The following is a 26852-nucleotide window of genomic DNA, read 5'->3' as shown; positions in this document are numbered from 1 at the left end:
GTTTGTTTAAAAAAACAACAACCAAACAGTATTAGTTGGATATGGTCTTTTCACATTTGTTATTGTTTTACATTGTTTTGTTGACACATTGGTAGTCTATGCTTTTATTTAATTATTTTGTTTATTTAAATCATGCAGTTCGTAAAGCCAATGCCCCTGAAATACTCAGTGATGCTGAATATTTGTCAGATGTTGAAGAAGGTATTTGTGCATTTTTGTATTGCAGTGATATTTAACTTAAGCCTCTTCCTTTTATTTCGTCTGTCTGAAAATTAATCCTTTCAGATAATTTTCTTATTATCCTACTAACAATAATTTCTGCTTTACAATTAAGAACACTTTCAAAAATTCTTTGCGCTATTGCTGATAATCCTTTAACTTTTTCTGAATTTCTTATTCCCAGTTTTTTTAATCAAATTCCCCCCACTTTCCTGGAATAGTCCTTTTGCTGCTACCTCTGTAAAAGGGATAAGTGTTTTATTGTTGTAACTGAAAAATTAAATACTGGACAATAGGTTCAAATACCAAAACACTTTGGAAGAAACAGCCAATAGTGAGAGTGAACAGTAGAAGGAATGAGTTTTTTGTTGTTGTTGTTTTAAATTCTGATGTGAATTCAGCTCTGGAATGAGTGGTTTACGTTGATAGTGGACTCTTAGCCTGGAAGAAGTATTTTCAGGTTTGGGGTTTTTTTTAAACAATATTTCAGTCATGCCATTCAGTGAAAACACATCAGATTACTTTTTGTCCTCAATAAAGAGGGTGCTGCACTGGACTGAATATATTGGTGTTTGCTAGTATTAAGGAAGTACCTTGTAGCTGAGATTTCATCTGTATCATCCTGCAGAGTGACGTGAAATCTGTGAGTGGCAATAAAGGCCTCTGTTTTCAGTGCGTCTAAATAAGTGTCCTGAGCTATGGGCACTAGCAACCTGCCCATCCCAGCGCACTCCTCGGTGCTGGGCAGGTTGACGTGGCTTCAGTCGTCCCCAAGTATTTAAAGCTCCCTTGGCAACTCCTTCCCTCCCCTCTACCAACATCCCCTGTTAGGTCAGACTTCCCCTGGTTTGGGTGTGCAGGAGTCTGTGCGAATTTCACCAGGAACTGCAGGTTTCCAGACGCCATGGCAGGATTAGGTTCCCAGATGACAATCAGAAACAGGAAGGTCTTGAGTTGATGAAGAGGATGACAGTGTCCTGAAGGCGTTTTTGTGAGTGCCGATTCACTTACATTAGAGCTGCAGTTTTTCTTCTTTAGTAGGCGAACAAGTGACTGGGTTCAATTTTCTTGTGCTTCTTTAGTTAATCTCTCTTTCTTCATCCCTAGTGATATATTTACTTTTAATTTTTATAGCATTTAAGCAGTAAGGTGTAAAAGATATTTAGCTAAGTTCATTGTGTGCAGCTCTTGTTTAATTCGTGCATTGAAGCTTTTGGTGTTTTCAGTTTGTCATTGTGTTCCCATTGCTGCAGTTCCAAATGGGTAGTGTTCTCACCTTACACCTGTGTTTTCCAAGTAACTCTCTTAGGCTATTGTACTGCTCAAAATACTGTATTGTTTTAACTGACGGGAACAATGATGCGTAATAGTGTTAGTTAATAGAGCAGTAACTGTTGCTGTACTCCACTGCATAGCATGCGGTGAGGTACAGATAAGGAACACTCCTATATGGAATCTGAATATTAGACCCAAAGATGTAAAACATGTCTTTTAATGTACGGGATCATTTTTTAGCCAAATCTGTGGACGGCTGTTATAGTCACTAACTCTCAGTTTAACAAAAACCAAACCAAACCAAAAATTAAGAATGCAGGTAATGCAATCGGTTCTTTGCCTAGAGATTGTATTCTGCACCCATGTTGTTACTAGTGGAGCTAAGAGACTGGTTTATATATAACAGGGTCATTTTCAAACCTAACACTGGAAGAGAGCTCTCAAATCAAATAATAGGGTTTTTATTAATCTATGCTGAAGCATTCCAGTGTGCAAGGCATGCGATGAATTACAGGCTTTGAGTTAATAGCCACTGGCCTGTCTCTCTTTCCTGGCTTGTATATCTATAAAGACATACCGACGCCCATCCCCACAAATCCTCAGTGTTGATAGGGTATTTATATACAATGCATCCACTTAGGCCAGTAGAAATAAATATGTTGGAGATGGTAATGCATGCTGACAAATCTCATAGCCAGGGAGCTGATTTCCAAGTGAGAGAAGGGCACAACTTTACCACCCAAATCCAAGCTCTCCCTCACTTGGCTAACGTTCATATTATCAGCCAAAACTCTTCAGCGAGAGAAACTTGTTTAATGATTTCTCAATATGCCACAATCCTCAAGGTTTCTCTCATAAGAGAAATTGAAGGCTTGGAAAGTAGAGTCTCAGAGCTCAGACACAAATGTCAGGAAACTGTTGCCTTGTGTTTATGTCTTGCTGTGCTTGCTAAATAAGTATTTACATGGAAATTGTGTAATTTCTCTTCCCTGCCGAGGACAGTTTGGTTTGGAGTCAGACTGGTTGAGAGGAGAGATCTTTTCTTCCTTTTCCTAGATTACTCTGGCAAATCTGCCCAAACGAGGTTAAGTGCTGGGAAACTGCTACATCGCAAAAAAGAAATGGTGTTTTTTGAAAGATGTGAACATGATTTTGTGGGAAAAAACCTGAAGGCTCATCTTTGTATGTAGCAGAAATTTTGTAGAAGAATATAGAGCAATTCCGAAGCACACTGAAGGTGTGCTCTGCTTTTATTTTTAAAGGGATTGCAAATCTTATAAATGTGAAACCTGAGACTGCAAGAACGGGACCTTTCCTCTTACAGTCTCCAGATGTGAGGTCCCACCCCTCACCCTGTGCAGCTGGGAGCCCCAGCAGTGCACCCTGTGGCCACGGGGCTGGTGGGGATCCAGGAATCAGCCATGCTAAAGCACAACCTGAGCTGTCTGCGGGAGGCCTGGAGGGAACCCCCTCCTCTGCAGTCGCATGCTCAGCCTTAGAGCATTCCTCCAGCCCGGGTGCAAGAGCTTTAGTCTGGTAGAGGAATCTGGAGCTCTGCTGAGACTGCCACAACCCAGCAATGAGCTCTGTCACAACAGCCCCCCCAAAAGCTGCCGCTGCTGTCCCCAAGGCAAAGGGATAGCAAGCAATGGAAGCTGATACAAAGGGTGGTGAGACTATGTGAGCAATGAAGGGAAAAAAAATCCAAACCAGTCAACGGTTCGGGTGTTGAGAATTTAGACAGGCATTGTCAAGAAACACTTATTGTTGAGCTTTTAATTTTTTTGATTTGGTCTTCAGTAGATAACAAACTTTTGGGTGTAAATAAGGACACTGTTTTAAACCCATTTAATGGAGATTCCTCTCTCAGTAGGAGTAAGTATCATGCTAATCAATCCCTGGCAGATTAGACAGATGTTCGTGAATGCACGCTGCCTTATCCCTGAGTAGGTGCTGAGATACAGCAGTTTAAGTGCATTTAAGACAGGTCAGGGCATCCCCGTACATGAAAGTCTGTTATTGATCATTTTAGGAGGGGTTGATTGATTATATATTTATGTTCAGAGTTTTCTGAGTTTCTTTGTCTCCATAAAATTTTACAGATTCATAAAAGTTTCAGCGGTTTGGTATTGGATTTTCTCCATACTTATGTGAAACCAAAACGTTGGCTACAACTAGAAGCATCCTGTTCTTCCCTGTGGCTGTACCTCTTCTGCCATCAGGCAGCTCAGGACAGGCTGTGACAAGGGAGTGGCAAAGCTTCAGAGATCTTTAGCAAAGCCAATGACAAATGCCCATTTGGATCCCAGGCTGTGATTAAATTTTGTTTGGGACTTTTCCCAAGCCACACAATGCCTTCTCTCCTGCTGCTAGAGAGCCTGTATTTCTCACTGGCTTCTAAAGAGAGCACCTACCGTGCACTCTTGCAATTCCCAGTTATAGGAGACATGCTGAGGGACCAGAAAAAGGGGAAAACACAGGTGATGAGAGGTGTGGAAAAGCTTCTCGGGAAGAGTAGAGAGAGTAGGATCCCAGAAAAAAAAGCTGAATGAGGGCTAGGCTAGAATGTATAAAGTAGTGGGTGGCAAAGTGAGTAGTAATGCTTGCTGCCTCTCCAGAAGTCCAAGAAGAGGGGGCATCAGTGAAACCAGCAAGAGGCAGATTCAGCTTAAAAGGGCTGCTCTTCCTCCAACAGGTAGTTGAATTGTGTGACTCCTTACACACATCCTTGGTGTGTGGGGAATGCAGAAAGTTTATACGGGTTCAAAGTGTAACGGGAAGAATTTTAAAAGGGGAAAAAAACCTCTGTTCATGACTATGCAAACCTCTTGCAGGCTTAGAAAATACGTGCTTAAACCACTGCCAGCTAGAAAAATGTCCCAGAGGACTTCCACTGTTTCATGTTGCTATATTCTTCTGTGAGGTGTGGCTGCTGTCAGAGACAGGGTATACTAGAACTCATGGGCCTTTGCTTTGACCTACTGCTGCTATTCTTTTCTGGATTTTGAGCTGTTTCCTATACTTGTGGTAGCTATGTTTGCCCACTCTTAACAGTGACATTCATCTTTCTTCAACTTGTAACATATTATGAAGGGAAGAATGGCAATGGCAGGAAAGCAATGCAGTATTCTCCTTCTTTGGTGGTTTTTCATCGGTGCCTCACTTTTTGGGGCATTCTTCTATAGTTTGTATTCGGAGATTAATTTTGTCTTCACTTTTCCGTGGGACCTCTGTCTGCAGGAATAGAGAATGCTGTGAGCAAACAGTGGGCTCGTTACCTGAAACGCAGAAGATTAGGCTGTGGCACCTAATTAAACAGAGTGGGATTGCTGAAACGTGCACCACCCATTTTGCTCCAGCCTCCCACGATCACAAACAATGACTGGAATTCTTTGAAATTACCACTCCTAGATGCAGCTTTTCCTTTGATGAGCGCATTTCATCAGAGTAATCCTGCTCTGGCTGGATTAGCTGCAGAGCAGGATAACATCTAATGTATTTTGCAGCTCAACTGGAATAGTTTTTTATCATTCTCCACCTTGCCTTTGACAAATGATGCTCCTCAAGAAAACGCCTTGTCTGTTCCTTACAGCGGCGCAGCGCTTGCTTTCAGGTGTTGTAAGGGCAGAAGTTTCCAAATTTACCGGCCCAGTTAGCAGTTGCTTAAAGTTGCCCGTCTCTCTCACCTGCTCTGGGCCACCTCATCACCTCCCAAGCTGCAGTCCGTTTTTCTCAGGCTCCTCAATTTTCTCTCTGGACTCAAGCACCCCACGCTGGAGGGCGGAGAGGGAGCGGGGGCAGCACCCAGCCCCCGCCGCCGGCACCCACAGGGCGGCTGGGGCTCACCTCCTGCCTGACCGGCCGGGGATGGCGGCGGGGAGCGGGGACGAGCGGGGGCGCGGGAGGCGCCCGGCCCCGGCGAGGGCGGGCGGAGCGCAGCGCCCTTCCCCGCAGCCCGGCGGCCCCGCGCTCCCTGCTCAGCCCCGGGATCAAGTTACAGAAAAACTACACCCTCGCAGCACCCCTATTTACATACAAATAACTGGAGTGCCTGCATTTATGTCACCATTCAAGAGGCTTGCCAAGGGAGGCTGTAATCCAATCAGCAGAAGCTTTAAAGGGATGTCTGCGGAGTGATTAAAAGGGGATTTTTTTTTTTTTTAAACCGTAGTCATTATTTTTCATTTTGTTTCATATTCGCAAAGAACTTTGATCTGAGTTGAGAGGACAAAGATGCACATGTCCTAAAATACATACGAAGAGATCAAGATGTTAAGAAGATCTCAGTTGTTGTGTGGAAAGCGAATATGACCCACAGGGATTAGTTTGCTTGTGCTGGTTTGGAGATTAACTCTAAATCACTGCTTAAGGACTAATAGGACTAATAGGAATTCTTGGAAACACCAGGGAAAAAATTCTTATAGACCAGACTGGTGAAAATGGCTTTCCAAAACAGTAAGACTTTTTAAAGTTTAACTTAATATATAATGTTTCTGTTTCTGGTTTTTTGAATGCTTTCTGGTATATTATGAACATTTTAGCTTTTAAACTGTTGCTTAAAATACTGGTTGTTGCTGGGCTGGAGGAGAAAGTTGGTCTGTTTGTTTGCCGTTTGCAAAGCAGTAACTGAAGGGGTATTTTTAGAATTGATTGTTAGTTGAAAACCAGAGCTCGCCTGTGGTTTCCTGAGTTAAGTGAATGGAAACTAGTCTAAACTCCTTGAATGAAAGTGGGAAACGTGTAGCTGGGCTGGCGGAGTCACTTACCTTCGAGAACACCCTGTTAAACTTCTCTGTTGTGCAACTTTTACACACCTAAAATGCCTTCGCAACAAAGGAGGAGAGCGTGAATGTCGGCGAGTAAGGAGCTTACAGGGAGCTCGCTCTGTTCTGTGTTGTTGAGGGAACAGGGAAAAAACAAACCCTGCAACCGCAAAAGGCATATTTTGGACTTGCTCTGTCAATGCAGGAATGTAGGTTTGCATGATGTAATGGTATGCAAATGCTCCCAGCGAGAGCGAGCTGCTCCGTTAACCCTTTGCGGCGCCTGCCCTTCTCTCCGAAGCTTTAACTTTCCTTCCTTTCGTTTTTTTCTAAAACCCCCTAACCACCTACTTCCCCGTCGGTGTCCGCCTATCCCCTACGTCTGCCGTTTTCCCCCGGGGTAAGCGTATGGCTGGGGAGGGGTTTGGCCGGCGGACCCACCGGGCGGCAGCGCTCGCTCGCTGGGCGCAAGGCTTTGTTCTGCTCCCGCGGGGCTGCGCCGGAGCCCTGCCCTCCACCCCTAGCTGGCTGTGCGGTGAAGAGGCTTCCTGAAGTACTTACCCTCAGAAAATCAACCTGGGAGTGTGAAGCTTTTTTGTTTGGTTGGTTTTTTTAATGAGAAAAAAAATCCCCTCTTGCATTCAAACTTGCAAAAGTTACTGAGAAATACCTAGGGTGGAAGGAAGGCGGGCCTCTTCTTTTACTCAGCGTCCATTCAAGCTTGCTGCACTTTTCAGTACTGGTGGGCAAACAGGCTGTCTCTCAGAGCCAAGTATTTGTTAGTTTTGTTTTGTTTCTTCATACCGAATAACCTAACTTTAGTTTGTCAGGCGGGCATTTTGGTAAGGAAAGCAAAAGTGAATGCAGTGGTGCGAAATACAGGAGAACCCTTTAGCTTGCTTAAACGATTGGGCAAAAGTCATCTCTCATATAACTTTATTGGATTTACGTCAAGGTGGAGTTTGGCTGTTTATGTTTGCCCCCGATAAAATTATTTTCTCAGGCCAGTTCAGAGGGCGGATGATGGACGTACTACATGGAAAGAGCCTTAGGGAAAGTGGGGGTGACGGGATTGATTCCTTGTTGGCGAGCAGAGAAGGGCGTTATGACTTACTAAGCGCATAAACTTTTACAATACACGTAGCTTCTGATTTCAGCCTGGCTTTTGTACTGGCAGGTGAGGATGCAATGACAGGTGATACGGACAAATACCTCGGACCCCAAGATCTGAAAGAGTTGGGAGATGATTCTTTGCCTGCTGAAGGATACATGGGCTTTAGCCTGGGGGCCCGCTCTGCCAGGTATTGTATTTGCTGTTTTCTCACGTTTGCGTGTCACCACAGTTACCAGTTTTTGCAAACCAAGTGCGCTCTTTCACACAAAGCTGGAGTCTATTTCGAAACAAAGTAGAGGGGGTGTACTTCCGTGTTACGATAATACTGCGCCTTTAAAGCATATGTTCATTGCAGTTTTATTTCATATTCTTTATTCATGTTGGCTTCTTACAGCAATGATACAGAAAACTAACTATTCACTTTTTCTGGTATCTGCTCATGCTCTGAACATCTCCAAGGCACCTCTTTGCTAGCAGTTTGCAACTGGTCTAGAAACTGATCTAGAACAGCCAGCAAAACCACTGTTTCTTTTCACTGCTGGTGGTCAGATTGATACATTAGGGTGTTCCTTAATGGACTGATTTAGCCAAAGAATGTAAATGCCAGAAAAACTGAATGACAATCATTTTGCTATTTTGGTGCTTCTGTTTCTTTAAAGGTGTTAGTGAGTAATCCAACCGAGATAGCCAATATTAAAGAAAAATGCTCCCCAAAATAAAAAAGCAGGTGTGCCCTCAATTTGGGTTTCGTTTGACAGGGAACGGATTATGTGTTACAGGAAACAGGCCAAAGTTTCTGTGAACCTGATAGAATATTGTAAACTTAATATAATATCTGACTAATGTTGATTTCAACTCAGGTGTTTCTAGATCAACATTTTAGATTTCATTTTGCTAAAGCCTGCAATGTGCCTTGCTCAAAACAATTAAAGCTGTATGAGCAGAGTCTACTTCCATAGCTGTGGATTTGCAATGTATTTACTGACAGTTGAATCGTACTGAAGCTAATAATTAAACCTCATAAGCTGGAGCCCTGAGGACTTTTTCCTATGCTGTAGTTTAAAGATCTGTTTTAAAAAGTGAGTTCGTTGTCTAACAGCAAATGGCAACTCCCATAAGGTAAAGCTTAGATGTCTACCCTTCAGTCTTACTTGTTACGGTGGCATTAGAAATGCAAGCATGCAGTGCAGATTTGCTCTTTAGTAGTGCCCAGCCATGTTTTGCTTCACTTGGAATTTTTAGGTAAGTTAATAAGTATTTATGTGATAATACATTCACGAGGAATGCCAAAACACGTTTAAATAGTCCATTAGCTAGAAAATCAGCAAAACAGATCTGAAGGGAGAACCTTATGCCTTTGTAAACTTAATTAACAAAGCTGACATGCTGCTTTTAAACAGAAGTTGGTGTGAGCAAGGTCATCATAGAGCACAATCAGATGTGGTCAGTCCTGAAGTACCACCGTGATGGTGGAGAGGGAGTGCACTTTGTGTACAGAGGTGGGCACTGATTTATAGGATACCTTTTACTCATTACAGTACTCTTCCTGCACATGTCTAAATTCTCACTGTGCAGGTGGGAGAGGAGAATTTCACAGTCAAGGTCTGTTAGGTAGATCTGAGGGTTCAACCTCATGTTACCTTTTCTTTGAGAGAAATCTAATATTCCCATGCTTCTGATTTCAGCAGTGCCATTACTATTTGTTGCTGCGTGACTCATTTTTTACATTGCACATGTTATGCTCAGAGGAGACAAATACAGTGTTTTTCCTGTGAAGTATTTTATTTAGCAAAAAGTATTTTGTGGATGTATCTTATTACTGATTCTGAGTGTAACATTAAGAAATAACACATGAAATATATAAGCCATCCAGCCATAACATCTTGCTTCTCCTGTCTGATTCTTTGCTTTCTATTTCTCCTGTTTCTTTTCCACTGTAAATTGCTTTAGTCCAAAAGTCAGGTAAGAAGGCATGGCATCGTGTTACATCTTTCTGCTGCTGCCATTGCTCATCTTCATTTTATTCAGCATTGGAAAGTGACATGCTTTTATTTTGGGGTCGGGGGTTGGGCTCAGCCTTAGAGAATATCCCTCTGTTATAACAAATATAACTTGATTTCTTTATGCCCTTTATCATGTAAAAGTCTGCTTCACGTATGCCTATGGTGTGTAATTAAGATCCCAGTTCTACTTCCAGCACAAGGAGGAACGTGTGCTAAGGGACTAGGAAAGTTCGATTAGCAACTACAAAATGCATGAAACAAGTTGTAGAGTTTTGAGTCTGAAAAGTGTCGCTAGTTCAAAAGTGTAATATGTTGTTGGATGTTGCTTTTTATTAATTCACGTTTTTTACTACTTTATTTTCTGTCACGTAGCAAGCATGTCTAGGCCTGCAGCATGTTTTTAGCACATACCATAATGTATCTTCCAGGGTTAAGTGTAACACACTCCTACATTGATTTAATTGCAACACATTCAGAGAGATCATAGTTATTTCTAAATAGTCTAACATGCACAAAATAATCCCCAAAGCATTGGAATCTGTATTTAATCATCAATAAACAAATTTCTTCTCTTTCTTCTTTCATTTCAAAAGTATTATCCTTTTTTCTAACTAAATGAATAACTACAGTGTATAACAAAAGTGGTTCAGCCACAAAGAGAACGGCAACACATAAAACTTGCTCTTAGTTAAACCTGCTTCAGCAGTCTGAGCCGTATGGGCAGGCGCTGTAGCCTATCCACAGCTCCCCCGGGACCTGCTCTTGTGGGTCTCCTTTCAGGATTAGGGCATGAAGACATTTGTCAAAGTTCATCTAAATACTTGAATACACTTTTCTAGATTTATTCTAAAGCCACGGCGTTACTGCCAAAGCAGTAAACATCTGTTGTGATTTTACTTGTGTATATTGTAGGGAAGGGGATATTTACCATAGTCAAATACTTACTATTCCATTTTTTTCCCTTGTATTTATTTCACAGATTATGTATGTTTTGCCATCTTATGCTATCCCTGGAAGTTGCATGTATTAATTTTTTTATTTTTATTTTTTGTTCATCTCATTTTCATCTGCACTTTCTATGATAAATGGTAAATACAACAGCCTCCGCTCCTTCAGTTCGGATAGGTCCTACACGCTGAACAGAAGTTCTTATGCCCGAGACAGCATGATGATTGAAGAACTGCTGGTACCAGCAAAGGATCAGGTAGGTGCTGTGTCTCTGCCACCAGGTATTTGTGCTTCATATTTATAGGGGATGACAGGCTGCAGCCCTCAGCCGTGCTTGCAGAGACTATTGCTACTCTCTTAACTATGGAAAAGGGAGAAGAAAGGAACTGAGAGAAAGAATTTGTAGGTTTACCACATCATGGTTTTGATCCTGCAAGAGACAGGGTGATGGGGTCTCAAACCAAAAGAGTCTTTAAGGGACCAGTTAGGTTTCTGAGTATGGGGTTGTCCATTGAAGTCAATGGGAGTATCTGTGAGCTTAATGTTATGTGTATCCTTAGAGTGCTTTGATAAGCTGGGAGCAATGTGTTTTACACCAAGCAACCTTTGTCTGTACTGTATAGCCCAGGGAATACGTTCGCCCGCATGGAGGGGACTCCAACTGCTGTCCTTGTTTTTCCACCCTTGGGAAGAATTTGGCCTTGTAAAGATTAAGCTATTATGCACTAGCCAGTTTATGTATCTTCCAAACATTTGTGCAATGACTAATACAACAAAAGCAGAATCTTTTGACCTGATTATAGCGTGGGAAAGTGTTTCCAAAAGCTAATGCTGGAGATGATGAGGTACTGTATGCTTTGTTTCTAAGTTCCTCAGCATTTTGCTTGGTAGACTTGCTTCAGATTTTCAAATCTAACTGAATTACTCAAGAGTTTCTTGATACACAGAAGCCAAAGATCTGCTAGGAAGTTGAATAAAAATTCACATAGAAATCTTTACTTGGGAATTAAAGGACTGTGGAGTGAACTGTTGTTTATGTCCTGGAAGAGCATAAGGTGGGTTGTAATGAAACGGAGGTTTTCTGCTGCCATTTTCACAGAGGTACCTCTCAGCAGCAGCAATTATTCCTGCACAGGGGTTATTGACCTCAGAGGATGCTTTCATGGGGGAAAGGGTCCACAGAGCAGGACTCATGCATTTTAAACTTTGATTGTATTAGTCTGTAAATTCTAGCATAGTATAAATTTTCCAGTTTTGCTACAGCTTTTGCACACAGTTCTGGTAGCTTTATGCCAATGGCAGAAATTGGATTCTGTCTTTAGCAACTGAATGTTTATTATTAGGTTGTTACTTTCAAAGGAAATACTGTAAACCTCCAATAACCTTGATTTGCAACGGCCAGCTAGGGAGAATTTCCGAACGTTGCATAGCAGTAATTTTGTTGCTTTTGTTTGTTTTGAAGTTAGAAAATAAAATCTGCCACTACTGGCACTGGGAACAAGAAATGATATTTTGGGGCTGAGAACCTGAAGTTACTCTGACACTTCCTACTCCTAAGCCTTCATTAAGCCTTCTTGATATGATGAAAATTTCAGAGGAGAGGAAGGCTCTTCAGTCTGAGTACACATTACATTGTTTTATGATTCTGGCCATTTTTGTGATTACCATCAAAGTAGATGGCATTGATTTAGCAGCTAGTGTGCATTTGATCACATAACGAGACTTAAAACCAGCACTATGCTGAATAACTCCTAAAGGACATTGTCCAAAGTGTGCACCATTAACCTGTTTTGTATTAGAAAATTCCACTAGAAATATAAGAATTACTTATCCGTACATGGAGGTGTTGCACTGACCCCACATCACGTACAGGAGCTCTACTTTAGGGCAAACTTCATATCCTCTACGAGTGGTCATGGACCTCTCTGCTTTCTAGAGGATCTCTTGCAGTGCTGGTTCCTGAGCTGAGAAGGCAACAAATACGAAAACCTTCTAGTGCTGGTGCTGAGCACTAGTGTAGGATGTTTTCATTGCGTTTGTAGTCTTTGTATTTTTGTGATTCCAGTTTTTGTCTGGCAATGATTGTGCAATTGTTGCAGTTCAGTGCTGGTCCAAATTTGTCATGTAAAATGAAGCCAGGCGGGAGGCCTTGCTGACAGTCTAGTTGTAAATGTTATTCTAATCTTAATCCTCTAGACAAACTTCAAGTTTCTCAAGTTCAGGAGGGGATCAGGAATGGTGAAGGTGGTAGTGGAAAAAAATGTCAGTCCTGTCTTGAGAGGTTAGTAAAACCATGATGCCCTGAAAAAGAAATGACAGTGAAGCAACAAACTATCTTCATGAAAAAGGGAGCCCAGCTAAAGCTTTCTGCTGTGGCTTCTGCAAACCTCAAAGTCCTGACAAAAAATATATCCATCCTCTGGAATTCCCGCGTTCTTCAGCCCAGCCCAGACCTATGGTGGTAAGCTTTACAGCTCTTCGGCTGAAGCGGGAGGAGTGCACTGGGGAGATGGAGAATACCCCTGCCTCTCTTCTTCCCATCCCTCCCCCCTGTACATTACCGGGCTTCTAGATAATCTCTGCTATGGCAGTAGAAAGCAGGGAAGAAAACCACCTTATGTTCCAACAATGGAATTCAGAGGAACAAAGATCATTGTGGGTCAAAATGAATATCCTAAAAGTCCACCCGGAAACTGATGGGAGTTAAGGCTGTTTTGGGGTATCACGCTACTTTGAAGGAGTGAGCCATTGCCTATCTGCATATGCCATTTCTCTTCTTTTGTAAAGCTCAGACCTGTCTGGAGGTCATGACAACAGCAAATTCTCATAGTAAAGGGAATTAATTTTATCACAAATATAGGTATATAAAAGAGTAAGGGGCATTTGTCAACCTCTTGATCAGGTTAAAATAGAAGATCCCATGGCCATCTCTCCCCAAGATCACAGGGAGACTTGGGACTCTAAAAAGAGTCAAATGAGGAAGATTTGAAACCAATCTTTACTGAACCTGACTGTCAGCATGACACGTTAGGTATTAGAGAAGAGTTTCTAATAACTCCCTGATAAGTCTTGATATTCTCCATTGTTTGCATTAGGTGGTTTATTGCTGGCCCTGTTGAACAGGGAAGTCTGAGTCCAGGTCATACTGTGCCTCATAACGTGCCTGGAGCTAAGTTAAAATTTCTGTGTCCTGGTGCGTTACCATGGATGCAGCGACTCAGACCAAATCTGAATGACTTTCTCCATGGAATAATTTACATCAGCCTCTGAATTTAATGAGCCAAAGTTAGGGTGAATCAGGCTGTCTGTTACATAGCAGCTTGCTGAATCTCTTCTGTATGGATAAATTCATCTGGGAGGAATCATAAATTCTTCTGTTTGCTAAACTCTGATATTACACAGCCTGATATTCAGTTATGCAACTAGCAGAATCCTTGCCAGCAGAACCATCAGTATTTTTATATATGCATTTGCATCTAATGATGCCACACCCTTTAGCAGTGCATATTTAATCTCCCTTGGCCCAGGGAGGGAACACTGGGACCTGACCAAATGCAGGATGAATCCTGTGATTTGATGTCACTGATGATGCACCATCTTCTGGACTGCTTATATTGCAAGTTACACAGGAAGATTTTTTTTGCCTGCCTGGAAAATCCAGCACCTCAACAGACTGACAAAATGAGATCAACAGATGTGTGCTGCATGTAAGATGCATGTGTCCAGCTCTTAGCTTTTCCTACTCTGTTTCTCTGCCAAAATTATTGGCTGCAGGCTGTGTGCTTTTGCTGGCTGTAAATATGTCCAAGAGATCTGTTTGAGTCCACTTTGTCAGAAAGGAATGCATCAAAAAATATGGTCACCTGATATACAGACAGTATCTCAGGACAAAGGAATAGACGAAGGAACCCTATATATGTGTAGGCAAACATACAGCAACTTGGTGAGCATAGTAGCACCTCTATCTGGCATCTAGATTATTTTAGAGTGGTGATATTTCCTTGGAAATTATGTGGTCCTCCGTTTAGTTTTCTGTATCACACTGCTGAAGGAACTTTGGCGTTTTTCATCTGTTACAGCAAACACGATCCCACATTTATTTGTTGATGTATGTGTCCTCATGCATGCCTGGACCTCAGTGCAGTGACACTGTTATGGCTTAGCAGGCACTTGAATGACAAACGCTAGATTGTGGTGTTGTTTCTACACATTTCTTTGTTTCTTTGTTTTGTCCTATTTTTGATGATAATCACTGAGCAAAGGAATAAATTTATTTTTGCTTATTTAAATTTTTACAACTTCTGAGACCAACTGTCTGGATCTTACACTGTTTGGTATCAAAAGTAATAATGTACTCAGTATGAGCTCTTACAAAGTTATATCACTTGAAACAGCAGAAATCCACAGCGATGGCTTTCCTGCCTAAACTGCAGGATCTTCAGGAAAAGTAGGAGAATCCCTAGTGTTCTATTGGAAGGAGTTAGAAAACTGTCTTCATTAAACTAAATTACGGTACATTTTTCAAAATGGTGCTAATTAAATCCACTGCCATTGCTTAATTGCCATTGTTTTAATGGCATTCATTTTATCTTTTATATCTGATGGTCTGTTTTGGTGTTTAACATATGCAAGTTTGCCCATTATTGTTGTTGTCTGTGCTTGAACCATCAGGCCCCAAGTATGCATCTTACAGCAAAAAGTTTAATGAAAGATTCTAATAAAAGAGTTAAGGTAGCAAAAGGAGGAGGTATCAAGCCATGTGCCACAGTGTTGGACGGGTGACAGAGCAAAGTTGTACCCTGCAGATATTTCTATTGATTGGCAGTAAATTATAACATCAATGGTTTTTGGAAGGAGACCTGGGATGCTCATTTGAAATAAAAGAAATGTCTAAAGTGAGAAGTTTTTTGGAAACCCCAGAGTGATGGGAGGGTTGCAGGTTCTGGCCAACAACAGCACTATCTGCTTGCTTATCTTGTGGAAGCTTCTCAACAGAAATATTTTTGTGTGTTTATGACTGTCTTTGCCAGATTTACTACTAATGCTGGTATTTCCATTCAAAATAATTCATTTGCACTACCTCTGTGTGCCAGTACATTTAAAAAAAAAAAAAAAAAAAAAGGTAGAAATAACAAAACTTCCCTGGCTAGAAGTGTGTGCTTGGCTCAGGTTTGACTTGAACCCACAGAATTTGATTTGAAAACAGCCCATGAGGTTTTGGTCTTAACAGACTGCACTCTCTCGATGTATTTGCCTGTAAGCAGAAAACCTACTTACAGGAAACACTGACATCTTTAACACCATCTTGGGTGAAGATAGTCTGTGTGTATTGCGTGACAGCTTCTTGACTTAGTTTTATTGATGTAACTTCTCATGGTGCTTCTTGAATTGTTTAGAAGCTTTCATATCACCCTGGAAATATGGGCATACAGTATTTGAAGAATTCATTTGTTTAATTTCCTAGGAAAAAAGAACCAAAGAAAAAAGAATATTTTACTAGAATGGCTTTGGTACACAGATAAGAGGATTTATAGTGTGAGACCTTGTTGCTGGGCACAGGAGGCACGAGTGTGCATGCGCATGTCCATGGGCGGCAGCAAAAAACAAATTATGCCTCAGTGTCTGTCAGATGGGGCAGTTAATTATAGCACCAGTGTGCCAGCGCTTCACAGGGTTAAAGCTATTTTTATAGAGATGAGTAGGGGCAGTGGCACTCCAGAAAACAGTGTTCATGTTGGTTGTACGTGTACAAAGACAAACTAAACTCTCCTCCCGCCGGGAGATTGGTCATGCATTCACAGCTTCAATTAAACTCTCAGTGAAGTTATTCACAGGTTCTGCTCGAATAAGGATCTATCCAATGGCGTTTTCTGTGGGGGAATATTATACTGCCTGTCTGTATGGTGTATGATTGCTGTACAAATGGTAATAATTTTTTCAATATTTTTAACCTTGCACATGTAAGTAAAGATTGAGAGAGACATAGTTGTAACTGAAGGAAGTGGGGAAAGCAGGCAAAAAGAATGTCTGAAGGTACATAAGATTAATTTGTCCGTGGATTCCATGTTTCTCTTACGGGATTTCCAGTAATTTAACACCTGGGGTATCAGCACTGTTATGTGCAAAGGGGCCAGATCTAAATTTAATAGAATTATATTAACAAGCTTGCATTTAAGACAACTGTTTTTCATGTTAATTTTAAATTTCAACTCATCTTTTTTTATTATGTTTTTAAGCACCTGACTTTTCAAAGGGAGTTTGATTCTGATTCCCTGAGACACTACAGCTGGGCTGCAGACACCTTGGACAATGTTAACCTTGTTTCAAGTCCCATCCATTCTGGGTAGGTCACTTAACAGATTTCCTTTATCTTTAAATGTGGAAGTGTATTGTTAGCTGAAGAATACAGCCTGCTGTAGTGGCTGATAACATGCCTATTCCTGCTCCCGTTGGAGCCAGTGGCAACATTCACACTGGCTTCAAGGAAGGTGCTTAATAGCAGGAGTCAGTCTAAATTCTTGCATATCAAAACAAAAACTTGCTTCTGCTCTTAATTTTCTGAATGCAAAAACATTGTAATCCCACAGGCTTCTTTTTAATAGTCCTGTTTCGCTTTTCTGTTGCATATGCTTTGCTTTTAAGTGTCATAAGGTGATTTTGTTTGAATTGTATTAAATTATTTGGAATATGAAATCAGAGACATAATGTTATGCTTTCTGTTCTTTCATAGAAGAAAAAATGGGGTTTTTTTATTTTAACCTCTTATTTTATTTATACCTCCAAACTCCTGCCTATTCTTCAGTATCTGTAGTTTGATTTTAGTGGTACTATTCATTTATTTATGAGTCATCGCTGTAGTTGTGGTGCTTCTTGACAGTAGACTTGATTTAAATGCAATAGTAGTAATGTTTGAATGCGTATTGTAAAAATCTACAAATAAATGTGTAACTGAAAGGAATTATTGCATATGAGATTGTCTAGTATAAATATTTGTTGTTTAATATTCAAGATCAGGACATAAAATTTCACATCCTTTTTAATTTACTTCCCCATTTTGTGACTAGTTACATTCTTATAATGAAAACGAGTGCAGCACATACCAAAAGATTTCAGTTCCAAAATAGCAGCAAGTCCTACAAATCTAAAGCTACAATCCCACAATACATATAAACACCTGCTTCTGCTGAACAGATCTATACAACGGTGGATTTTTAGGTCCTGAGCTGATAAAACACTGCATATGGTCAGTGCTAGAGTTGAAATTTCAAGAATTGCAGTATGAAAAGCTGAATTCTGTTGGTTATCGCGGAAAGGTACGTCAGCAAAGGACCACAGAGAGCTAGTAGTCCACCCGTTTGCATTATAGCAGGATACAATGTAGTTAAGCCATTCCTGAAATATATTTAATTTCTTCATAGTCACTAAACGTAAGAGATTCTATAGTCCCGCAGCTTCAGGAGTTCATTATCCTTTGTTACGATATTTCCTCCACTGATATTCAACTTAAAATTTCTTTGCTGCAGATTAAGCCTGTTTCTTGTCATATCCATAAGAATATCTTACTGGTCTCTTAACAATGTTTTATATGTTGGAAGACATGTAGTCCTCTCTTTTATAGACTAAAATGTCCCAGATCCTCCTAGGTGGTGCTTTCCACATTTCAGTGCAATCTTGCTGCTGTCCCCGGCTCCCGCCATGTTCATGATAGCTTCTTTCTAAGCCAGGATCACTACATTTTTGGTCTGACATGACACGCAATCTCACAATGAGAATTATCATTTTAGTAACTGCAGTTTCTGTTGAGGGATGTTTGCTAGAGGTTCTTTTCTGAAAATCTGCGGTCTGGTTATTTTTTCCATGTTTTGTGCTTATGTGTTTGGCTTCTTCCCTCTGTTTGCATTTGCCTTTAGGGTATTTCAGTTTGTTGGTTCCAGATCCTTTTTCCATTTTAGCAAGATAGCTTTTAATTCTGATCCTATTTTCCAAAGACTTTTCAGAAGCTAATGAAGACACTAGCTTAGTACCTGGCCCAGGACAGCACAGTGAAATCTCCACTTGAAGTTTCCTTTCAGTTTAACAGTAAAGCACTGATGGTATCTCTTTTGAGATAACTTCTCAGATGATTGTGTACTTACCTCATCTATACTGTACCTCGACTGCTTACTGAAATACCAAGACAGTACTTCCACACATCCAGTGGGTAAGTTACCCTGTCAAAGAAGGAAGTGAGATTCATTTGACGTGAGTTACTCTTGCCACTTATATTTTGGCTCTTTTTTATTTTGAGGACTGGTGGTAGGTAAGTTGTAATCTCTTGATTATCCTTTAGGCCCTTGTAGATTGGATAATTGTTGGATAATTTATTCCTGAATATTTCTTGTAATTGGGGTTAGACTGATTGGTCTAAAATTTTCTGGCTCCCTTTTATCCTGGTACAAAATAGGTCTGATGTTTGCATCCTGCCAGTCCTCTGGGACAATACTTGTCGGCCCTTAGCTCTTCATCATGCTCACCAATGATACCAACCCTCCAAAACATATATTCTGTGGACATGGGATCTTTCACATCAACTGCTTCAGATCTGCTCCCTTTGTGCGTCAGTCCTCGCTAATGCAGATGTGGCCTTTGCTGCCCAGAGGGGAAAGGCTGCAGACCTGCAGCAGTGGAGCAAACTGTGGGGCTGCAGGGGAGGGAGAGGATCTGAGCACCAAAATATTCTCCAAGCCTGTATAGCTTTTCTGACCTGTCACATTTCTCACTTGACAGATAAAGTCCATCAGAAATGATGTTCTGATGACTCAGTTCCTTTGTTAGGAAAAAACCCTCACTCATTTATTTTCTTTTCGATTGTGGCCCTGTATTATAATACGATACTGTTTGGTTTTCCCCATTATCTTCATCTAGGGGCAATCAGCAGATGTTCCCTTCACATCTTCCAGTACCTCAGCACATCTGATATGCAGAGGATCATGACTTTTCCCTTCTCTTCTGTCAGTCTTTTTCTGAAAAGCAACTCCTCTTCTGCTTGTTTGCAGTACTTCAGCCCCGGCTTTGTCCCCAGTTCTTTCTGTGGCCATAGGCAGAGGTATGCTGGCTGGGGTCGCCTGCTGTCAGCAGCCCTCATGGGCCAGGTCACCCTGCGGCCAGGGCCTGACCCCACCACTCTCTGCATTCCTCTTCCTCCGCTGGGCTCTGCAATGTGCCGTGCTGGGGGAGCTCCTCTGCGGTCCGCTCCCTCGGATTGCTCTTTTCTCCAGTTACCCACTGTCAGAAGAGAGCGTCAAAGTTTGTTCTTATTTCTTAACTGAGGCAGAAGGGGAATTTTGGGAGCAGGATGTGGAGATCCAGCGATGTATCAGTGGAAGGGGAAGAAAGAAGGAATTGTTGGCAGTAATTTCGACTCTTCTGGTTTTTCCTTTTTTAAAGCCAAGATAATGTTTCATGTTTTTCTTTTTGAGTTCAGATAAGTTGTTTTGCCAGCATATATTTTGAACAGGGTCCATTGTAAGCAGTACATTGAAATGTGTCATGAATCTTGAGGCCTCTGGAAGGGTAGAGACCCTTTGCCAAAATGACCTTCAGCTTTCAGATGTGAGCTTACTCATGCAACTTCCCCAAACTAAAATGTGGGTGTGCTCTCTTCATGTTGCCTTTTTTAACTCCTTGGTTTTCTTAGGCAAAAAAAAGAAGTTAATGTGTCACGCTACCTTCCTTATTGAGAAACTCAGAAATACTGGATCCAGTCTTGCAAGGTGGAACATATCAGATTAATTATAGTTTACTCCAATCTCCTGTACACGCAGAAGAACTCATTTTTGAAAGCAGTGTAATGAATGGCATGGACTGATACTCCTTGCAAGCATCCTGCTGTACATATCTTTATACATTATACTTTGGAAAATAAACTGCCATAGAAAAGTGCAAGAACTGATTTTCCATGGCACAGTGGAACATGTTTTGGGAATTAAAGAGGTTGTGTTACAATAAATTCTCTGGTGACCTAAGTAAATTGCAGATGCTTTTCTCTTCTCCATGTGCTTCTGCATTTCTCAGAGGAATTATGGACTTGTGCTGAATAATTAAATGAACAATTCCTTTCAGATTTTTTTTCCATGTGTAGCATATTTTATATGACATAGGTCATGATATGCAAAGCAAGAGCCAAATAATTTCTAAAGTTGGCCTTCGAATGTGTTGCTTTTGTTATTTTTCTGGTTGTTACTTTTCCTTTGCGCTTATAATTGATATTTTCTGTTGCTTGCCTCTAATTATCTTACATTAATTTTTCCCATTTGCTTTCTAAATTATTTTGCAGCTATTCCTCTCCACTCCCTCAGTATGATTCAAGGTGATAACTCTGTGCTTTCTGTGAATCCTCATTTTATTTTTATTTTTTTAACTTTTTTCCCACAGAGTGTGTGTAGATGTTTGTAGTGCATCCGCCCACATCCTCATCCCTTCCGTGTATTCAAGTAGAAATGCTCATTAGCATTTAGCGTTGTGTTTTAGAGATCATATTGTAGTTTCCATTATTAGTGCAGCATTAATTTAGGTAAGCATCAGCTACTAATCGTTTTGATAGAAAGTGCATGAAATATTGTTTGGAATTATTGTTATTGTTTTAAAAATTAAATCACTAATTTGCAAACTAAAGAAGGAAATAATTAATATGCTGTTGACGATGATTACCTTTATATGGGAGCAATATCCATAAAGGCTGATCTGCTAAAGGTTTTGTCTTCACTGAAGGCTGCAGTGTGGTGGTAGACACCAAAGCTGGCTGTAATGGGCTAGTTCCTGCGGTGGGACATAGACTCGTGTCAAGGGTTAATCTACCCTTGCTGTGAGCAGTGTGCCTTAGCAGTGCTAAGCCCCAGGTTCCCAAGGCTGGACTGACCTTGAAATCGACAGCCTAAATGTACTTGAGAACTTGGGGCCTGGTTTTTATAGGTACTTAGTTTTAACTTCCACTGACTTTTAAAATTTTTTTTCATTATTAATTTAAGTCAGTTGATTTAGGTGCCTAGAGATTTTTGACAATCCACTCTTACATGCTTGCGTCATTTAAATAGTTTGGATACAGAGACAACATCTTATCTGAGTGCAAGCTTTGGCATTTTTGCATTAGATGAGAAACTCCTTTTTTTATTAATTCTGAGCTGGCTTAACATGCCAGTAATCACGTACATGATAGGCAGCTCTCCAAAACATTGCTGCTTTGTACCGAGCCGTCAGGCCAAGCCCAGCCTTGCCAAGCTCCCCGGGAGGCCCCTCCGTTGCTCCACGGTGCACCGACCAGATGTGCCTCCCCGGAGCTGCTGCAGCATCAGCCCTGAAGGGATGCTCCAGCCAGGCACCCCTCCGCCCTGCACACTTCCATGTAGTCTGAAGTGGCCCCCTCTTCTCTGCAGACAAAAACCCTGCACTTTTTTAAAAGGCCACCAAAGCACCAATTGTAACAGATTCCTTTCAGTATTCTTCCTTCAATGACCAAGGGCTGTGGGTCCTGCTTTATTTTTTACTTTGCTTCATAGTAAATTTTAATGGATTGTCTTGAACTCTTTTCACAGCTTGTCATGAGCTGGCTCCTTGCCAGCTCTGAAGACCAACCGTAGGCCTATCTTTCCACATGCTCAGTGGCATCTGCCTCCTACCATCAGCCTTCAACATCCACCTTCAACATCCACCGTATAGAGCAGTTGCAGGGAGAAAAAGCAACGTAAACATGCTGACAGGCTAATAGTGCTCAGTGAGCAGAGCAGAGAGGGAACCAAAGGTCCAGGCTCTCTAGAGCTGCTGTCTCTACTTGGTACAGCCTTCTGTTAGCAAACAGAAAGGTGTTCCAGTCAACAGAGTTTACAGACATCTGAGACCTTGTGATCTATAAATATTAACATAACTTATATACTCTATAACTTAAAGATCGAACACATTTTTTTGGACATAGATCTAATATTTGTAGAAAGCGCTTGGTTAGCCATTCAGAAAAGATCCTGTCCCACTGAAACAATTCCTCTTATGAGGAATTGGGATACCCTAGCAGCAACATTTGGATTTGTTCAATAGTGTATAGCACGTTTATCTAGGAGAGAAATGTGGATACAATTTATTTGTATGAAAACGACTGTGAAACATCGTGAATTTTATTCCATGTTTCAGTATTGTAAAGAGTCTGGGGCACAAGAAATGATAAATTGGGGTTAGGGTCATCTCAGAGGGCTGTTTCACCTCCCCATCTTCACTGATGGATTTTAGTTTGGCTTGAAGAAAGGCAGTGTAGCAATTTCTTTATCTGGAATTCAGTTAGACAACCTTTCTGTCCTGCTTCATATATTTACAGCTTGTATCCCTACCCACCTGTCTCCTGCAGACAACTAAATACCAAGTTTTGATTACGCTCCTGCTTTTGTGCAGATTTTTCCCACCCCCGTCGGCCAGACTTACAAATGCAGCTTATTTGCAGGCCTGGCCAATGCACGTCAGCTGTGACTTTTGATATCCTGCTGGTCTCAAAAGCAAGTGTAGCAGTCTTACACAAATTCCTATTCATACTTCAGAGCACTGGGGGCTTTTTTAAAGAATCTTCATTACACACCTGTCCGTGTGTCGTCGTCGTCGTCCCCCCCCCCCCCCCGGATTAATGGCTCTTACCCTTAGTTCATTTTACAGTAGGGAACCAGGAAATTGAATGGATTGCCCTGTTAATCATGTGAGGGTTTAGTTCTTAAGGTGTGGAAGTTTTGGCAACAGCCTTGCAAATAGTGCAACCATACAGCAGATGTGCCAGCTATGTCAGCGTCTGCATATCATATAGAAGGAGCAAACCAAAAATATATTGGCATCAAGACTGAGTTGGTAACTCGTGTCCCTCTTGATACTGGCCTGTTATTGCATCTTCTACCTGAAGCTATTCTCCCTCAGCAGCTTATGGGACAGAGGAAAAGAGAAGGTATTTTGGAGCACCAGAGCAGACCCCCCATACCTGTTTAGCCCTTCAGGAAGCTGAATGTTTTGATCCCTGTAAATTGGAAGGATTTTTGCTGCAGAGTTTTGAAACAGGCTGAAGTCTGGTTTTGGTTCTGGGAGGAGATTCCACTTTCCTGTCACTGTTCTGTTAGAGACAGTAACACTTCACGTATGCAGCTTCTCAGCATTTCATAGATGAAATAAACTATGGCTATTAATGGTTATTCTTGTTAATATTCATTATTCCTTTGCTTACAAAAATAATTTTATTTTAAAATCTACCACTCGCCACTTACAAATGTAACTGCTTACCCTTCTATTATTAAACGGAAAATTATGCATTGAAATGACACTGGCAAATGTGTTTTTTCTTTAATGTTGCTTTTTGCTAATGAACGTCATCTTAACAGAGGAGTAATGGCATGATTTCCTCCAGAGTGCCAGCAGCCTAGAGAAAGTTATGTACGTGGTATTCTCACTCATTCCCAATCAGTGGAAGCCTTTAGTAGCCTGGACTGACTGTCACCCATGGTGTCAGCACTCGCTCTGCCTGCCAGTGTTTGCAAATGAGACTGTGAGGAGGTTTTTGAAGACTGAGATCCCCCAAATAATAAGCATTTTTGATTCTCCTTTTTCTACACTGTCTGATTCCTTTCTGCATGTGAGGCTAATTACTCTTGTTTACGGACAGTAGAGGTAACAGTAACAGAGGGATGTTTTTAAATTCTAATAAACCACTACTAATAGACTGTTTGTGTACTCTTAATCCAAATTACTCAGTAGCGCCTGTTTGTTTCACCGTGATGTTGCTAGACCTTTAGCAATTCCTGGTTTTGATAACCAATAGTTAACAAGTAAGTATAAGTTTTAAGAGAATCTTCATGTTCTTTTTAGTTTAGCTGGGATTGGGAGGACTTTTCTAATAATGTTTTAAAGACTATGGCGGTTGACTTTTTGCTGATCTTCTGCTTGTTTTGTGACCATTTTCATTGACATGTTTCCTTTTTCCTACAGTTTCCTGGTTAGTTTTATGGTTGATGCACGTGGGGGTTCGATGAGGGGTAGTCGCCATCACGGAATGAGAATAATTATCCCACCACGCAAGTGTACAGCACCAACCCGCATCACCTGCCGCTTGGTAAAGAGGCATAAACTGGCCAGCCCACCACCGATGGTTGAAGGAGAAGGATTAGCGAGTAGACTTGTAGAAATGGGGCCAGCAGGGGCACAATTTTTAGGGTGAGTTGTTCTATGAATTTCATTGTTTACACTCATGTTGCATCTTTCATTTCTTTTATCCTGTGGATCTAAGTAGTTAAACATTGACTCTACCTCATTTGAGCATGTAAGATAGGCTACTTAACTTGAAATATTAAAAAATACCAACCTGCCATTCCTTCCAGAAAGTACCTGGTATTTTAAGGGGAGCTTTGCCTCTACGATGGCTGCAGGGTGGAGCCAAAGGTAAGGAAAGCCATACAAAGGCCAGGTCCTGCCCCCATCTACTCATGCAACCTGCCTTTGAAGTCAGGAAGAGTCACACGCCTATAACCCAGAACAGGTTCTGACCCTCTTGCTTGTAGAGTATTGGAGAAACATCACTGTCACAAAAAAGTGTCCTAAAGTCACCCACAAGGACCCAGACATTGAGCTCTGTTCCCTATGCCATGGCATGTGCACGGCTCCTGCCAGAGTTGCTGGGAGCTGCAAGTCTTCGTCCTGTGGAGCAAAGCCACTGAGAGCAATGGTGGAGCACTTACTGTAGAGCATCAAGTAGTACAAAGGCTAGAAACTGACTTTTTTTTTAAGCTTAAAATAGGGGAAACAATCCACTATGATGTGGCGCCTTTTTTCCTAATTATAAATTTTGTTCGTTACCATGAGTGGCACCCTGATGTAAACTGCTGGTTCTGTCGGGAATGACAGCTTGTTCCTAATTTCCCCTTCTTGTTTCTCTTCCTGCTGCATGGATGTTATTCAGTAAACTGCATCTTCCTAACACTCCTCCCCCTCTAAATGAGGGCGAGAGCATGGTTAGCCGAATCCTGCAGCTTGGTCCACAAGGAACAAAATTTATTGGGTAGGATATGTACGGAAAAGATACAGAATGTCTACAGTTTTTCCTTTGTTTTCAATTTTTGTTATTCCCATTTTATTTTCTTTTTAAGTTTTCTAAAGCTTTCAGTTGATTTATGTCACTGAAAGAAGATCATAGTGGCTTGATTTAATATAGCTCTGCTACTATCTTGTGCTTATAGGCATGTAAAATTCACTGCCAGCATTCTGCTTTCATAACTTATGTGCTTTTGTAATTTTTTAAATTTGAAGTGTTTCAACTGCATCAAATACATTTTAATACACAGTGACAGTCCTTTAAGTTCAACCCTGTGGTAGAGAAGGTATTTACAGGCCTTGAGTGAGTCTGTTTTGGGAAGAGCATTTGTAAAATGTGATCACATAAAGTCTATTGTTTATGAAAGATTATTTAGAAAAAATGTCATTGAGTGAGTAACTTTGTTCAACAAGGTTGGAGAAATACTAACCTTTTCAACGTGCAAGAGGCATCTTGTTAAAATAAATTTATAAAGCCAAGTATGCTACCCAAAGGAACTGCAGTGTATAGTCTAAAAATGTAAGAATGTTTCCATACATTTTTGACTGTTGTTTTCAAACCATATTGTGAAATTTATTGCATTAGGTTTTCAAAATATTGGTGAGTGTTTGGTGTTCCAAACCTGTTCAATACCTTCTCACTGAGTATTGTTAAATGTCATGCACAAAATTGTGTGGTTTCTAAATATTTATAGAGACAGTATCTGAACTATTAGCCTGCAAAGATTGTACCATAGCGTTTGTTTTCAGTATGTACTCTTTTTGAACTGGAGAGTAAATATCTTAAGCAATGTCTTTGAATTTTTGGTATTTACTTGCTGGGCACAATGGGAGACAGCAGCTACATTCCTATTTCTTGTAAAAGGACTTGTGATTAGAGTAATAGCCTGGGTGTTCTTAAAAGCATCTAAAATATGTATTAATTAAACTGTCTTTTTCTATTTTCATGGCAAAAAGTACTATCTAAATCTTCTCCCTTGGTATTTAATGTGAAAACTGGACTTCCAACTAGTTTATGTTTTTCCTCATGATGGCTGTTGTGATTTCCATGCTCAAGTAATTGATTGGTTAATGCACCCAACACTTTGCAGGTGTACAGTACCATAGAAGTGCTGCATACTTCTCCCATCATGTGATGCTACTTTTAACTGAGTTATTACGAAGCAGTGAAATCCTTTACAACCTCTGTAGGAAAATAATGATACTGTCTATTTAAATGTCTTAAAGCTGCATAATCCATAATTGTTCACCTACTGTGTGATTTCGGTCGGTTTGTCTTAGCATACTTTAAAATGCATATCCTGCCTGTGAAGTGTTTGGCAAAAGTGTCTGTTTTGTTAAGGAATGGCACACGAAGTGAATGGTGGTTTCTGTCGGTTGTTCACAATAACTGTTCAGCAATGCACTTGCAGTCCTCTGTTGAAGGTACATTGTCTGGTGACAGGTGTATTA

The 26852-nt window shown here is 40.9% G+C and overlaps 1 protein-coding gene across 43 annotated transcripts in view; it reads left to right on the top strand.

The window, feature by feature from the left end:
* The window catches only part of ANK3 (ankyrin 3), a 382076-nt gene that overhangs the window by 299986 nt on the left and 55238 nt on the right, over positions 1-26852 (top strand). For 12 of the 43 annotated variants that reach the window (XM_041127055.1, XM_041127057.1, XM_030031132.2 and 9 more), the window contains 7 exons: positions 139-201; positions 7435-7558; positions 9322-9333; positions 10476-10578; positions 16559-16665; positions 20638-20670; positions 24303-24527. In XM_041127055.1, coding sequence (XP_040982989.1) covers positions 139-201; positions 7435-7558; positions 9322-9333; positions 10476-10578; positions 16559-16665; positions 20638-20670; positions 24303-24527 — 667 coding nt within the window. Of the gene's footprint in view, positions 1-138; positions 202-5563; positions 5950-7434; positions 7559-9321; positions 9334-10475; positions 10579-16558; positions 16666-20637; positions 20671-24302; positions 24528-26852 lie in introns of those variants that run through there. The other 31 variants (XM_041127047.1, XM_041127049.1, XM_041127048.1 and 28 more) reach the window with 11 other exon arrangements.

This window comes from Aquila chrysaetos, chromosome 11, assembly GCF_900496995.4.
Source record: "Aquila chrysaetos chrysaetos chromosome 11, bAquChr1.4, whole genome shotgun sequence".
NCBI lineage: Eukaryota > Metazoa > Chordata > Aves > Accipitriformes > Accipitridae > Aquila > Aquila chrysaetos.
This window is presented reverse-complemented; position numbering and strand designations above follow the sequence as displayed.